The sequence below is a fragment of the Hibiscus syriacus genome, unplaced genomic scaffold, assembly GCF_006381635.1.
Source record: "Hibiscus syriacus cultivar Baekdansim isolate YM2019G1 unplaced genomic scaffold, ASM638163v2 tig00111402_pilon, whole genome shotgun sequence".
Lineage (NCBI taxonomy): Eukaryota > Viridiplantae > Streptophyta > Magnoliopsida > Malvales > Malvaceae > Hibiscus > Hibiscus syriacus.
The window spans coordinates 8,017,188-8,034,077 of NW_024063082.1; the positions used below are offsets into that span (position 1 = coordinate 8,017,188).

General features: G+C 30.6%; 1 protein-coding gene across 1 annotated transcript; it reads right to left on the bottom strand.

Annotated features, from left to right (window-relative positions):
- Nucleotides 1–3,902: 3,902 nt before the first annotated feature.
- On the bottom strand, nucleotides 3,903–5,384 carry LOC120161519 (B3 domain-containing protein At2g36080-like). The gene is made up of 2 exons (XM_039171739.1): nucleotides 4,820–5,384; nucleotides 3,903–4,072 (listed from the first exon to the last, which is right to left on the bottom strand). The coding sequence occupies exons 1-2, from the start codon at nucleotides 5,382–5,384 to the stop codon at nucleotides 3,903–3,905; spliced, it is 735 nt and encodes a 244-aa protein (XP_039027670.1).
- Between the last annotated feature and the right edge of the window lie 11,506 nt (nucleotides 5,385–16,890).

A 16,890-nucleotide genomic window follows, 5' to 3' on the forward strand; every position in this document is an offset into this window, starting at 1 on the left:
AAAATTAGGTCCTTATGTTGATGATGTAAATAGGATTGAACATGAAGTTGACATAGCTCCAAAAGCAGGCCTGATAAGAGGAAAAGCTAAATGGGACGAAGAAATATTCTCGTGTTCTTACTATATTGTACTGTACTTAATGGTGCTTTGGATTATTATTGCTGGAAAAACCCATGATACAGGTGTCCTTCTATCTCTTGATTGGCCTCTTCCCTGATGCCAGCAATAGTAATATCTGGTGTTCCTCCCACTTGCAGAGTCACTAGAACTTCAGAGACCATTTCAAGTAGAGGTCAATTGGTAACTTTCTCGTCTGAATCCTTATAGGTCCTAAAATCAGTTGACACTTTATATGATTAATCATATAAGAAAAGCATAGATATCTGTGTATCTTATCACCAAATCCCTCTACCTGTATTAGTGTTTCTAGTTTACCTGGAAGGTCTTTCAAACATATTCGTGCAAGCTAGAACCCTGTAGTCATTATTCCATACACTTGAATTGAGGTCTGAGGCTCTTCGCTTCATTTAGGTGTTTAGGCTCTCAAAAGCTTCGTGCATGTTAAAATCCTGTGGATGATTAATGAAGCTCATTAGCACTCTTGGGGGTTAATGGATTTGATTGTATCTTAAAATTATACTTATCCATCAGCTTGCTTTGAGTTGTTTACATTAGTACATGATTAAGAACATTTATGAAATGTTTTGATTCAATGATTATGCGTAAGCTTTAGGGTTAATTGCACCAGATGTCTCAAACTATGGATTAAATCTTAACTTGGTTCCTAGAGCTTTGATGTTAAATGACAATCTGGATCTGACGCATTTAGAAGTATTTATTAACCTATAGATGTTTAAAAAGGGAACAATCTCATATTCCAGATGGTATTTAAAGCTAACGTTGATGGTTAAACAGACACAGGTACGTGATTGGAACAATACTTTATTTTTTAAGATTCGATGGAACATTTTTGAAGTTTATGGACCATTTTAAAGTTTGTCCCATAGATAGACGCTTGTGTTTTAATCACAGTAATGATGAAGCGTGGGACATATAGGGAATGGAACTGCTAAATATTTGATCACATTTTAAACCACTTTTTGAATCACTCTCCAAAAATTCAGATATGGAACTGGAGAATGATGCACATACTGGCACAAAAGTGGGAAAACATAGGGCTCTGGTAAGAATGGAACCCTATGCTTATCCTTATCTTACTATATTACTATAATTTCATAAATTTGATTTAACTCAAAAAAGACGCATAAAATTTGAGTTGTAAATGGATTATTTACAATAAAACATCCAAAAGGGTCAAGTGTGTAGTTTTTGGAAAAATTAAATTTGAATTTCTAAATTTGCCTTGAGGTTGAAATTATTTCACACTAAATTGTAGTACTATCATCTAAAATATAAATCTAAACTAATTACGGATATTTGAATTTGTTAGGAATCTGCATTGAAAAATAATAATTTTTTAAAATATAATAATAATAATAATTAACATTTGAATATATCATCCATAAAAGTTATATAGATTCATATAATAGATATTCGAAAATTAATATTCACTTTCGTTGTGGTTAGTAATTAAAATATAATAAATTATAAATTTCATCATTGAGTTTTTGTCTCATTATTATTTTCATCATCTAAGTTTAATTTTTTTTAATTTAATCATTTAATTTTTTGAATTGTTTTTTGTTTTGATCAATCTATTATTAGATCATACAAGATGTGATAATATGAATTATTTTATTAATATTTTAATATAGTGTGACTTCTTTAATTATATTTTATACTGTATATAATTTAAAGAGAATAAAATAAAATTCATAATTCTTAATCCAGACTTGAAACCTTCACCGGCCATTTCAATCCCCAAATCTCACTAATCATCTCAATATCTGAACCCTCATCGGCCTCACCTTTAGCTTCCCAAATCCCAAACTTTCACCAACTTCACATAATGGAGAGAATTAAGCTAATCTTACAGCCCAATGAACAAAAATGAAAATTGTCCAAGAGGGTTCTTCCACATATTTCACACAAATCATAAATTTTCTATTTCTTAGATTCTAATTAAGACTTTTGATTTAAAGATGTTTTTTTTTCTTTTGATTTATTCATATAATAAAAATAAGATTCAAAGATTAATTACTTGAATGATTAGATGATCTTTGTGCTTAAAAGAACAACAATAAAAGCAAAATGATCCCCTTTACTTTTTGATTTTTTTAGAGACTAAGAGGGTCAAAATATGATAAGTTGATAACATCAAGGATGAAAAACACAAAACAGGGGAAGAGTAGGTTGATGCCTGGTGTATTCAAGAACCACTAGATATTTGTAAATTTTCAATTTAGTTTTTTATAGATTTAAATATTTTAATTAGTATCTCCATAATATATTAAGTATTTATCATTCAAAATAAATTTTATGGATAGTAAATTTCTTAAATATTTAAATTTATTATTTGTTTTATTTTGTATTTTAAATTTTATGAAGTATAAATATTATAATAATCATCATATTCTGAAATTTGATCACTAATAATAAAATTTAATTTCATACAAATAAAAACAAATTTGAAATTTAAAATAATTTTATAAAGTATTATTTTTACAAAAATGTATAGATATTCAACGACCTATCACTTCTAACCACTACCGCATTCTGGTTGTCAAGTAGACTTGAAAACGCCCCCTGTTTGGATATTTTGGTTAACTCACCGCCCTTGCCTAGGGCAGTTCACCCTGCCATGTAAAGTTGCCTAAATCTAGAGTTGTTCCAAGAAAATATAAATAAATTTCAGTACTCTTTTGACCTTCCAAGTGGGGGATATCACATCATCATCATCTTTATCCTGTAACCATTGAAAAGAAAACAAGTCGTATAAACAAAATTGCATTGTAATCGTCAATGCTTTTAATGGAGCAGCTATTTTGCAGCAAAATTAGAATTATGTGCCCAACTGTTATGACCATACCCCCTGTTGATTTCAATTATTTTGGACCGCGTTTTAATCATTGCCAATCTAATCAATTTCCACCCAACAATATTTTTTACTTTGAATTTTTTAAGGGTAAAGTCCACAACTGTCCCTAGTCTATAAGGTGTTATTTGTTTATTTATATATTTTAAATTTGTTATTTTTTATTAAAAATTATGATTGTTTAAGTTAGACATAAATATTTTTATTGAGATATAATAAAATTTGATTCATAATCGTTTGAGTTGTATTTTGTGAATCGAATATTCGTTTATATTATTTTGTCAAGTCAGTACTTCAAATATTATGTTGTTGAGCTGATACTTAAAAGCAACGACAGTGCCATTAGATATCATTAAAAATATGACTTTATCATACCACAATCAACAGGTTAATGTCCAAGTTATACGATCATGAGCATTTAAATGAATTTAAAATATATGAATAGTTGAATAATCATTTTATAACTTTTAATAGTAAGTGACTAAAAAATAGCATCCTATAGTTGTGATCATTTTTAAATTTTTACTAATTAAGAGACTCAACAAAAAACATCATATAGTCGGATGGCCATTTGTATATTTTATCCTTTTTACAAAATAGTTGGACCCAGATAAACCACGTGGCAACTTAATCATGCTTTATTAGCTAAACTATTGGGATTAGGCCACGTGCTAACTAGACGACCTCGCTAATTATGGTTTTTGTTAATATGTCTTATTGGAAGAAGCAACACCTAACCAAACTCAATATTTTACTTTACTAATTTATTAACTGTCTTTTAATTCTTAATTAATTAAGATTAATTAGTGATTCCAAGGCTAAGTAATGGTCAATCGGTGATGATGATGATGAAATATCCTATGAGAATATGTACACTGCTTACCGAGTTGCCGTCTAGTTCTGAAGTTTAAGACTCGGAGTAAAACAGGTGGGTGGTCAGACCCTGACTCAACACGGATGAGCTTTCCGATGTGGATGGTTCGGAGACATCAAGTTGGCACTCGACGTCGACGTCCACCCCGAATAGCCGGAGCAGCCTCTTTGGTTTCTCATCTCCTTGATTTTGAGTCATGGTTCCTGTAAATATATTTAACACAACAAACACATGCTCCCATGTTATCAATAATCCCACCCATCACGATACAATCATTAAGTCTATACATATCATTGAATAATTAATTGAAATATATAACTAACGGATTAAAATATATTTAATACAATATCATATTCCAATACCCTTTTGAATAAAAAAATTAATTAAATTAATTTGTACTAAGTAATATTAGTTAATTTATGTTTAAATTTGAGATATAGAACCTCTTTTTTATACTCAAAGTTCCATTTCTCTTCCATTTTTCAGATTTCATAAATAATAATACTAAAAAACTTGTACATTTTTTCTTCAAAATGTACTCACAGTTAGATTTATATTTGATGTGTTTATTTATAATATAATTCTACATGGCAATGATATGTCATCAAAACTAAATTACTGAAATTTAATTTTATAACTTTTTATAATATAAATATTTAAAATATAAAACAATTAAGTTAATATATATATATGACAGTGGAATTAAAAAATTCAAAGAAACTCAACCAAAAACAAATTCCAGAAAACAGCCATATAGAAGCACATTGCTCCTATATAGTTGGAACGTGTCTCACGCATTTCAATGCGCGAATAATTTTCAAATTTTATAGTAATCCAATAAATTATATAAATAAGAATCAATATCTATTCATAAAAAATAAAGAAAAGAAATAAGAGTTTACGATATGACTATATATATATATAATAGAATAGAATAGAATATATATTACCTGCATGAAGACGGTCGGGTTGGTATGGCACATTAGCCCCAAGGCCTTGAATGTGCCCAAGATAAGGATGGCCGTGATATAATCCCCGAGCACCCCACCGCTCATCGCCACCGGCTTTGCCGCCATGCTCCGTTGCGGCCACCGATGCAGCACCGCTCATCCTCCACCCTATAAACAGCCTACCACAATCCAGACGGTGTCGTTGAAACAAAACAATGTCACCAGCATCGAGTTTCTTCTCTTTGACGTATCTGCTCCAACCTTTGGTCAACACGTAGCTCTGGCTGCTGTTCCAGTACGAGTAACGGAAACTCCAACACTTGCCTGACTCGTCCTCGAAACTCATGAGCAACCCACCCGAGTGACCGCCGAGTGGGAAGTACTTCTCGGCGTGCTGTTTGGGGATAACAAGCCGGTTCAGCTTACCGACGTCGCTGGGCGTTAAGGGTTTCTCGAACATGGGCTCCCTTTCATCGTCGAAGACTGGGATTTCGTTAGGGTTTGGGTTTTTTTCAGGATAGAAATGAGAGGACCATAGGGAGCTTTGCCTTTGCGTTGGTTCCATGGAACACCCTTTTCCTTTTCGCTTTCAGAGATGATGTTGATGCTGTTTTCAAAGAGAGAATATGGGTTTATTACTACAAAGAGACTCTGTGTGTGTAGACACTATTTGAGGCAGCTAATAGATAAGGAACTGGGAGGAATAAAGAAATATATCTGTAAACAATGATGATTATTTTTATTAATATAAATAATATATGTTAAAAAAATCAATCAATTAGTAATTACTTATTAAATTTTTTAATATTTTTTATTAGTCAGGATTGATTACAATGTATTGTATTTTTAATTTTTTTAATCAATTGATAATATATAACTTTCTTAACCAATTAATAATATATATACCAAAGTGAAGCTGTTTTAACCTATAAACTCTAAAAAATAACATTTATGAGATCATTTGAAGGTAAACCTTTTAATATTAAATAATGCATTGAAATATAATATTGGTTTGGGGGTGGGGGAGGGAACATATTTGGGTAATTTTAAAAGACAAGCCCCATGTTACTAAACAAGCCATTGGCAAGCAAATCAAAAGGGTTGGGGCCAACAAACCTGCCGCACAATATGGAAGATTAGGCTTTAGCAGTCGACCAAGCAACTGGTGGCCAAGATCTTTGGTAATCGAGGCGGACATGTTTCATCTGTTTTTTTTTTATTTGTCTGTAACAATAATAATAGGAGACTGTAATTTCAAACAGTGAAAAATCTCATATCTTTCATAGGAAACCTGAAGGATAATATATGGACATGCTTGTTAGGCTTATATTCGGTAAGATATACAGAGAAATAGAACAGATCTGTGGCTAAAGCAACTTCATAAGACAACAGTGATTATTAAAATAGTTATCACACCTGTTTATATGAGTGCATAAAATAGCATTATCGATGTTTCTCCTTTCCTAGGTTTTTTTTTTATTTAAAAAAAAAGAGCAATCAAAGGATTTGGTGTAAAAAATCACAAGATCCCTTGCCTTCCCAATGAAAAATAGGATGGAGATGAGGAATATGATTACATGTCTCGTGTTTCGATCCTCTCCTCTCATTTCAATCACTCCCCCATTATATTTTATAATTCTAGTGAGGCCACAAATAATATAAAAATAAACTAATTATTAAAACATTACATGATGTTGCCAATGATATAAATATAAAAAAACAAATAAATATCTTAAATTTTATAATAACATCTTAAAACATATAAAAAAACATTATCATCTATGTTAACCGAATCTTAACTTGATTGATGTAATTGTTGTTACAATTAAAAGAACTCCAAATTAAAATATATTCAAACACGCATTATTTTATGTTTTAAGAGTTTGAGAGTATGAATAATTTATGTATTATTAGATATCATTTCATTGAAGTAATGAACGGAGAGCATGTTAATAAATTTTTATTTGGTATTGTTTTTTTATGTAATTTTAAACATTTTTATAAAAATCAATGTTTGAATAATATGAATAAGCCCATTTGATTTTATGGAGAGTTGAACCAAATAATTTAGTAATAAGAAATTAATTAGATTTGATACAAGCGATTAAACTTTAAAACATAGAGTTGTATGTTTGTAAATGATTCCAAACAAAAACTGCAAGCAGGCTACGATTGCTTAGCTTGTAATATATAATATTGTTATAGGAACTTGTGTTGTATGATGGGATCAAATATTTCGTAGATAGTGTTTCGCAAACAATAATTGGCTACTCCTTAGATACAATTTTTTTTTTCATAATTGAAGCCTTTTTTGTGTTGGCGACAACCATTATTGAAACTTGAAATAATTTTATAATCTATATCCTGAAATCCACTTAACTTGGACATGGGAATTCTTTTGAAACACTCGGTTCGTCATCAAGCTGTATTTCATTCAACAATTCACCGAATGCTTCACTTCCACTGCACACAACAAGTCTAAATTAATCATTTAATCTAAATGAACTGATTCCCGAGGCAATATTCCCAAGTTGCCAATGACATAATCACTGACAAAATCTCATTTACACCCACAAACAAACAAGGGTTTAACACAAAAATATTCAGACAATAATTTTGTTTATATTAACACAAAAACTTTATATGTACGATGAGTATAAATAAAAAATCAGGATGAATACAGTCATAAAAATAAATAGTTACCAAGAACAAAAATCGAATTTAATAGATTAGGGATAGAAGACGAAGGGCTAATAGCATGATCCAAGGGGTCCAGCTACAAACCAGACAAAGCTTGCCCTTGTTTCCAAAAGGATTCCATTGACTTTGATTACCATAATTATTCCATGTTTTAATTCATTAAAGTTGATATATTAAACGTTCATTTATTAAATAAATAAAAATTAAACTGATCCTAATATATTGAATGTTTCGTCCATTTAAAATTCAAATCATGAAATTGGATTAGACCACATTTTCATTTTTAGAGACCGACGAGGTGGATAATATCATCTTCATTTGAAACGACACAATGAGTATAATCTATTATTAATGTATGATTTAATCCACATCATTAATCCCATTAAAAAAAATACTATTAGTCAACTGACATGGAATTTATAAAGAAAAACGATTCAAATCATGAAATCGAGTTAGATTTTTCAAATAAGTAAAATTAGTTAGAATTCGTTTCTATAACCGTAATTTTATAAAAATATTTTGGGATTTTTAATTAAAAATGTAACACCCCGATTTAGGGGCTAAATTTCAAAAATATAAATTGGTGGATTTAATTGATATTTTTGAAAGAAATTAGGGATTAAATTATAAAATTTCAAAGTTTACAGACCATATTAATAAGTACAAGAAGTTCAGTGACTAAACTCATGGTTTACCCATTTTTATTATGGGATGAATTATAAATCCCAATTGCCGTGCCCACTTTCAGTTTATTTTCCCAGTTTTCTCTCCCGGTCAACCAACTTTCAACTCCGATCTACTCGCCGTCTGACCTCCGATCGACGAGCCGAAACCACCATCGTGTTCGTTGTCGAGCGAGGAACAAAACCCTCAAACCTTTTCTCGTGAATCATCTCCGTTCGTCGTTAATTTCAGTCGGAAGTATCGTCGGTAATAACTCAGTTTTAGTTGGTTTTTTATCGATTCACGACGATCGGGTCATCCGTTTACGACACCTCCCGTACCATCGTGTTCCTTGTGCCGTTCCGAGTCCACCGGTGTCCTCCCTTTTCTCCGGCGGTGGAGGCGCGTGTAGAGGTGAAGCTGTCAAAGTTTCTGATTAGTTGAAATCGAGCTCTCCGCCGTTCAAAAATTTGAACCGAGCTTTGTAAGTATCTCGAAATCGCTCAAAATAATTTTTAAGAATTTTTCGTGATTTTTAGACAGCCGGAAGGGGATCCACACGCCCCCCACGCGCCGCCACTACGCGTGGGGATGGTCCAAATGACTGGTTTGACCGGTTTTGGTGCATAGTTGACCGGTTTGACCGGTCATAACCCGACCCGAACCCGACCCGTTGACCCGACCCGTTGATCGTTGACCGGCGTTGACCACTGTTGACCAAAATTTTGACCGGCTTTGACCGGGCATTAAACGACCTGTGACTTCGACCGAGTATACCTATCTTGACATTTTTCGACGTTCCAAATCCAATTTCGCTATTCGTTTTTCGAAATTCGAACCCGAAGGCCTCGAAATTACCGGTCAAACCCCGTTGACTTTGATTTTGACCGAAATTTCCAAATTTCCGAAAAGTCATATTTAATGCTTTCGACGTCCTGAATCCGAATCCGAAGTCCGTTTCGCCAAATTCGAACCCGGTAAGCTGTCTTTCACTGATTTATCTCCCGATTCGATCTGTTTTTCGCAAATAAGCTCTGTTTCTGATATAATTTATGTTAATATGTAATAAGCTCCGTTTCTAATATAATTTATGTTGATATGTATCTGAGGAATTATTGGAAGTTGAATTGAAGATCAAAAGCGTTCGAATGGAATTTTTATGGTCGATCAGTATTGCACGAAAATCGAGATAATACTTTACTACCTCTTTATGCTTTATGGAACATGCTGATATTGGTAAATGCATGAATAAGATAATGTTGGTCACTTTTATGGAGTTGAATAATTATACACTCGATATGAATGTGGTAGAAATTCGATAACTGATTACAGATCGAATGACTAATATAAGAGATTGAGGAATTGTTAGATTAAATTACAAGTTTGTGATTATTGATAAAGAAATCAGCCCTGTATCTGCAACTTATAATTTATTTCATCAAAGGTTAAATGTTAAAGGTACTTGGATGAGAAATTATGAGAATACTCTAGTATGGTAAAATTACGAAAATACCCTTATATTGTAGGATAACAAGAATTGTTCCTAAAAGTTGGTTAATAACTTTGAAAAGACATATTGATCCGATATAACTACTGATGTGCATAAGAAATGTTAGTTTTATTTGGAAATTATGGATAACCGGTTTTAATCCTAGGAGAGTTTGTGAAGGATACTAGAAGTCTGTTAAGAGAACCGTTTCAAGATCAGAGAGTGTTCAAGAAAGCAATTAATTATAGGATCTCTGAATTATATTATTTTCGTTAAGAGCTAATATCGAAATTATCTTGTTAAAAATTACGGAAATGCCCTTAAGAGATAGAATAGTCTGAATGAGAAAATACTTAGGGGATTCGTACTTAACTCGATTAAGTACAGATTTAATTGTTAAGATCCTGACTTAGTGCATGAAAATTCCTGATATTCCGTTTATAAAATCTGAGAAGGCACTTGACCCGAAAATATCCGAGTTATTAGTAGTAAATACCTGAAGAACAATTTGTCGGGGGTGTTCTATTGTCAGAATTGTTCGAAAGGACTGAAATAAATGATAAGATTGAATTTAATAGTAAGATCAGACGGAAGGAAATGATTAAAGTACACTGAATCTGTACAATAACCAAAATACCCCTGTAATAGAAATGACCCAAGAATACCACCAAGCTCAAGAATGATTGGATATCCTCGAGGTCTGAAATGAATGGAATAAAACTGAACACCAAAATTACCAAAATACCCTTATGGCCTATATTAAGTAAATGTCTTGGATTAATTAAGGAATCCAAATAAGCATAGGTGTTGGACTACCTTTAAAAGTTATGGAACAAAACTTAAGTGAGTAGATCAACCCTAAAGCTCTGTCAATACCTGAACAACATAGATATTACTGGAATGCGTGTTCTTCTTCTCAAGTTTGACTCGATGATAAATTTTGGAAGTATTCAGCTTAGCTCAACTCTGGATCGCATTCAGTACTAAGAATTGGACGGTTGTTCGACAAATCAACCACAAAGACCAAAAATTGAATGAAACGGAAGTACAACATGTGTCTAAAATTCATGAACATTTGAATTACTCTGGAAAATCCCGAAGTAACTGGAATGGACATGACTGCTAAATGAACTAGGTAACCTCAATGACTAAGGATTTAGTAAGTGATTTGGATAAGTCTGAAAATTTTGATGAGTTAATATAGTGTATAATTATGATGGTTTATGATTAAAATAATCAAGTACGTCAGCATTACATGATAGTGTGGAAGCGTGGAAATGAAATAAAGACATTGAAAGATCTATTCAATGATGATTCCGAAGATGATCTTCGGACAAGAATTTTTGGTATTAAAGAGTAAATACCCTGGAAGGGTAATGAATTGACCAGTCGATAAGTATCAGTTCTGGGAGTTGTTCGATATTCCGATAGATCAACACAAATCGTAAATGTTTTGAATCTTCGTTTCTTCCTTATCAACTCAAGTTATATTCTGAATAACTAATGATTCCATTAGTTATTGAACTATTCCTCTAGTGATTCTAAATTCTGACATTCTATCGGTATACTGAAAATCCGTGTTTCTCTATTTGCTAAGATTATCCAGTACCTTTGAATAATATTTGTAAACTCTGGTGTGTTCCATAATCATATAATTATTTTATCTGATTTCTGACTTGAATTATGTTCTGATACATGACCTGAATTATGTTCTGATTTCTGATCTGGATTCTGTTCTGATATATGTTCTGAATTCTGTTTTGATTTATGATATCTCCGTTTAATGACGGAAAAATGTTTTAATTGGGGGGTATTGTTGAAGGAAGAAGTTCCGCAGGTTCCTCGGCTTTGTGCTCAGGGCCTTATATGATGTGTTGGGTTGGGTGTATGGTTTTGGGGAACCTACACATTATGATGTGTTGGGATGGGGTATATATATATATATATGTTTTAAAAAGATCTGAAAAGTTACATGGTTTTTTGGGAATACACTAGAAAACCTATTCTGATATTTTGAACTCAGTCATCCAAAATATTTCTCTGAACTGAAAGCTCATTGTCCGTTACCACCTGAAATATCAGTAGGATTCTGCTCAGCATAAAAATCTGTAAATGTTCGGAAACAATAAGGAAATATATATTTATCTATACCTGCACGTTCATCAGCATCATCTGGTAGTTCTGTATTACTGAGCTTTCCAAAGCTCACTCTATTACTCACCTTTTCAGGTTAAAAGAATTGTACCAGTGCATCTATCGACTTCAGTAAGAAGGTTCGTCCGGCGTTGTTGCAGAGTATGGTACATGTGATTAGGGGGCATGCAATTGTATTTTGTTTTATATACGAGTTTGGAAATCTGTTTTATTTTTAAATAGTGAAAACTGATTTTATAAGTTACATGTTTCAATAAAAGTTTTAAATTTTTTGCTATAATTACAGTGGGTCGCTCCGGTGGCCCAAATGTGACTTCCCGATCGGATCGGGCTACCCGCATCGGTCTGGGGTTACAAAAAAACCTATATAATTAAATTATAAGTATATATAGACTAGATAACATTGGTATGAAAGTCAACTCGGCAACTGACCTTCGTTTTGGAATGAAAAATGAAGATATTATCCAAATCTGTCAATCACATCGAATCTTAAATATGTTACACACAAAGTTAATAAGAGGGCGTATTCTCATCCAAATACCATTTGACTAATTTTTTTATTAGTTTAAGTGAATATAAGAATATTTAATTTTTTAATTATTTGATATTAAACATACATTCATATATATATATATGACACAAGAGATTGATTTTTTTTAAAGAGAATGACCTTCTTTTTCTTCTTCAATTTTTTTTATTAATCATTAGTATCCGATCTATTGACCAATTAATTTAGATCAGATATTACAGAGGCGAGAGACTCTCCCAACCCAGTTTGCTCCATTCGCAAATATCAAAATTCGAATCCCTAACCTTACTTAAGGGACCTAATGCCTCATTCCACTAGACTAACTGGTTATTGGTTATTCTTCAAAATTTTAACAGTTATCAATCAATGGATTGATTATTAAAGGAAATGACTAGCCTTTTTGTTGTCCTCGTGAAAGAGATCGATCAATTTGTGAAGGGGTTTGTTCGTTGGCTATTACAATCACAAGGATTGAATTTTTTAGAAAAGATCGATCATTCTAAGAAAATGATTGATCCATTTGATAAGGGTCGATCTTTTAGTCTAAAATCTTCAAATTATTAATTTTAAAATTAAAAAAAACATGATTTTAATTTATTTTGAAAACAAAATACTACATGAAAAATCATTTTCAACAAAATTTTCAACTTTATTTTAACTGAAAGAATTAGTTAAGTTCAAAAGTAATTTTATTATATTTTTATATCAAAATATAATAATTCAAATTTCAACACATATAACCCTAAAAATTATCTATTTTCGACTAATGACACCCTGGAGAAGAAGGAAAATGTAGGGGAAAAAGTGAAAATTATAATATTTCCCAAAATCATCCTCTTCAACCTCGATAATGCATGTCCCTAAGCTTCGATGTAACATTTTTAATCCGCATTCGAACCCGAATATAAGTTAAGGATGTCATATTGTTTTTGTATAACATTTCCTACTTGAAACTGATAAAAATTTTACTTTTATTATTAAATTATTTAATTACACAAATTCATAATGAAATATTTAATTTCCAATTCGTATTCAGACTCTTGTGGCGATTATACAAGTCTACACTATTTCATATCACAATTAACATTACATACTCAAAATAATAATCCGATTAATCCTTACAATATAATTTATTACTACTCATACATAACCACCTAACCACTTACCATATTTTCTTCTTTCTTTATTATGATTTCTCATATTATATTACTCTACGATTTTGGCACAACTTTTATATCACCATGTATATATATAACATTTGTAATATTTATAATTAAATTTATTGAGACATCTACTTTATGGTTATTGTCTACTGTCACACAACCACCCACTGACAACGACTATTATCATAGTTTCACATTAGGCACATAAATTTTCTTGAGTTAAGTACATGTGGTTTGTCCTTAATCTATTCACACATATATACACTTTCAGATTCAATCCATTTAATTTATACGTTTTAAATCGCATAACAATATTATTTAACATATACATTTTAGTACAAAATATCGCTTAAAAACATAGTATAAAACCATTCAATCAATTAAATAAGATTTACCAAGATCATTTCATATATGAATAACTTATAATTTATCTTTTCATCTATAAACCATTTAGTGTTAAATCAATTTCTCTTTTACATATAAAACTTTATTGTGATACAATAATTAAACTTGTACGGTCTTTTCTTCTTGTATTGTTCCCTTTTTTTATATATTCTTTTTCTATATCGTTTCTTTATTGTACCATATCTTGTACGATAATGCATCTTTTAGTTTCATTTTATAGCCCAATGTATTTTGATTGAGAATATTAAGCATGTGAGTCTCGTCGAGTGTATGCACTCAAAAGTGTTTCGTAGATATATTTGCATTCGGAGTGCCTCGTAGATTTGCACTTGAAAGTGCGTCGTAGAATTGCATTCGAAAATGCCTCGTGGATTTGCACCATAGATGCAATATAAACATGTATCATATAAGCACTCCACCTCATGTACATATGAAAGTCTTATACATTGGGCTTTATTTAAATCTTATATCTTTTTTTTCTATATAATAATATTCATAGAAAAATCTTTACATTCATATACTGTTTCATTCATATATTAATATATTAATTAACATAATGATTTCATATTCATATAAATATATTCACAATATCATTAATGTATATTCAATATTGATTTCTTTCACCAAATTAAAAAATAAATTTTTAGCTTTATTAAATTAATCATCCAAGTCCTTTAAATAACTATCTCACAACAATTTACTTAGCTTTTCAACATTGCACATTTAGCTACGAATAAACTTTTCTTTTAAATATACCCTAACATTTTGAAAAAGTCCAAAATAATTCTTTAAAATTAAATTCACATCATTCGTCATATTTAATCACTTTCACATTAATTACAATCTAATACATTAACTTTAAATAATTACCATTTTATATCCAACTTTCCCAAAACTTATGAATTGAACTTCCAACTTACACAACTTCTCATATTAATCCAATTTCAATATTTCACCATTTAACTATAAATTTTCAACTTAGCACACTAACTATCTAACTTTTGCATATTAATCCTCAAATTCTCATGAAATGTAAAAAGGTTCTTATAATTTCTCAAGTTTTCAATTTGATCTAAATCATCATCCAAATATAAATTTTAGCACTCCAACATTCAATTTCAACCTAATACATCAGTCATTAGATATTTGCACACTAATCTCCTATTTCTCAATTTATACAATTAAATCCCTATACTTTCACACTTTTCCAAATTGATTCAAATTATAATCTAAGCATGTAGAATCACTCATACATCATTTCTAGTCCTTTTAAAATCTTTCTACAATTTTCCTTTGTCTTCTTTCTTTAGGTCAATTAATTAAAATATATCAAGCTTAATTTTCAACTTAATTCAAGCATAATTTCATCATCAACACATCATTTTCATCCATTCTCAATCATTCCCACATCAACAACAATCCAATGATTCAAGCATGGCAACAATGAAATATTATCATCAAATGATAGAGAATTTGATATGGATTATTTTTCTATTTCAGAACTTAATCAAAAATCAATGGAAAAAGGACTAAAATGAAGAAAAAAAATAAAGAAACATACCTTAAATCCAATATAATCCCTAGTACATTTTTAATAAAAATTCCGATTATTCCTTCTTATAGCCGAAAATTACAAAAGAGTCCCCTAATAATCTCCAATTTGTTTTCATGCTTGAATCATCATCCAACATTCACTTATAATCAAGTCCAACCATTCTAAATCAATCCTAATTTCCATACTTTTAGTATGGAACTATAATTTTCTCATTTTTGGGCAAGGATCCTTCTAATTTCCATAATTTATGAAATGATCCTCTAATTTATTCAAGATTCAATTCAATCCAAAACATTATTTCAAGCATATAAGATCACTTTCATAACAATTATAAGCCCTTAAGAAAATTTTGAAATTTTTTCCAACAATTTTCCTTATAGGCCGAATACTTTGAATCTTTCCTAAATAGCCCCTAAATTTGTTTCGAACTTAAATTCATCATCTTGTATTCATTTTTAATCGAATTCAACCATTCTAAACAATTCACATATCAAAATAACCAATTTTCAACATCTCTCCCTAATACCCCCACCATTGTTGAAACTTTCAATTAAGTCACTCTAATCATTTCCAACTAATTTTTATGATTGTTCATACTTCCATAACACTCCAAAAATAAAAATTTAATCTTATTTGAACCTAATATAACTTTCTCTTCAACCACCATAAACACCCACTTCATCATTTAAGCATGAAACAATGAAATACAATACCAATTTGTAGAGAATTAAGTGTAGAACATTTTCTTATTTCACACTTTAGTCAAAATTCTCACTAAAATGGACCAAAAATGAAAAATAAAACCTTTCTCACCTTGGCTATGGAGTCACGACAGGTTGCTGGATAAGAGAAGTCTTCTCTTGAAATTTCTCAAAAAGTGTCTCCTTAGAAACCCAATTTAAAATGAATTAAAATTTATTTTAGCTCAAAAGTCAAAATCACCCTTAATAAATCCTAATTTCTACCACCATGCCATTCTTTTATCTCATTTTAATATCCTTAAATAAATATAAAAATCTCATTTATCAATTTTCCACAAATTCAATTTAGTCACTAAATTTCACTATTTCACTTTAACATGAAAAATCCTCCAAATTCCACTAATTAAAAATATCAATATAATATTTCTAGCCCCAAACTACATTCCTTCAAATTTTTGCAGACTTCCGATTCAATTTGATTATCCGAATATTTTACAGCTCTTTACAATTTCTAATCAAAATTTGAATTCCATAAAGAATCTACTATTTATTTATAGAATAAAATTTCTTTTTGGGAATATTTTTTCTTTAGTCCATGAACTTTTCTAAGTTTCTACTTTGGCTACTAAACTTTCAGAATTTATATTTTAGTCACTAATCAAATTTTTCTGTATTACATTCGACCAACTTCCCTCAACTGAATATATATATA

Bases quoted from the DNA above. Each gene is read 5' to 3' on its own strand.
- LOC120161519 (XM_039171739.1), bottom strand. From the start codon at position 5,384: ATGGAACCAACGCAAAGGCAAAGCTCCCTATGGTCCTCTCATTTCTAT. The intron at 4,073-4,819 runs GTAATATATATT...ATATATTTACAG, and splicing joins ACCCGACCGTCTTCATGCAG to GAACCATGACTCAAAATCAA.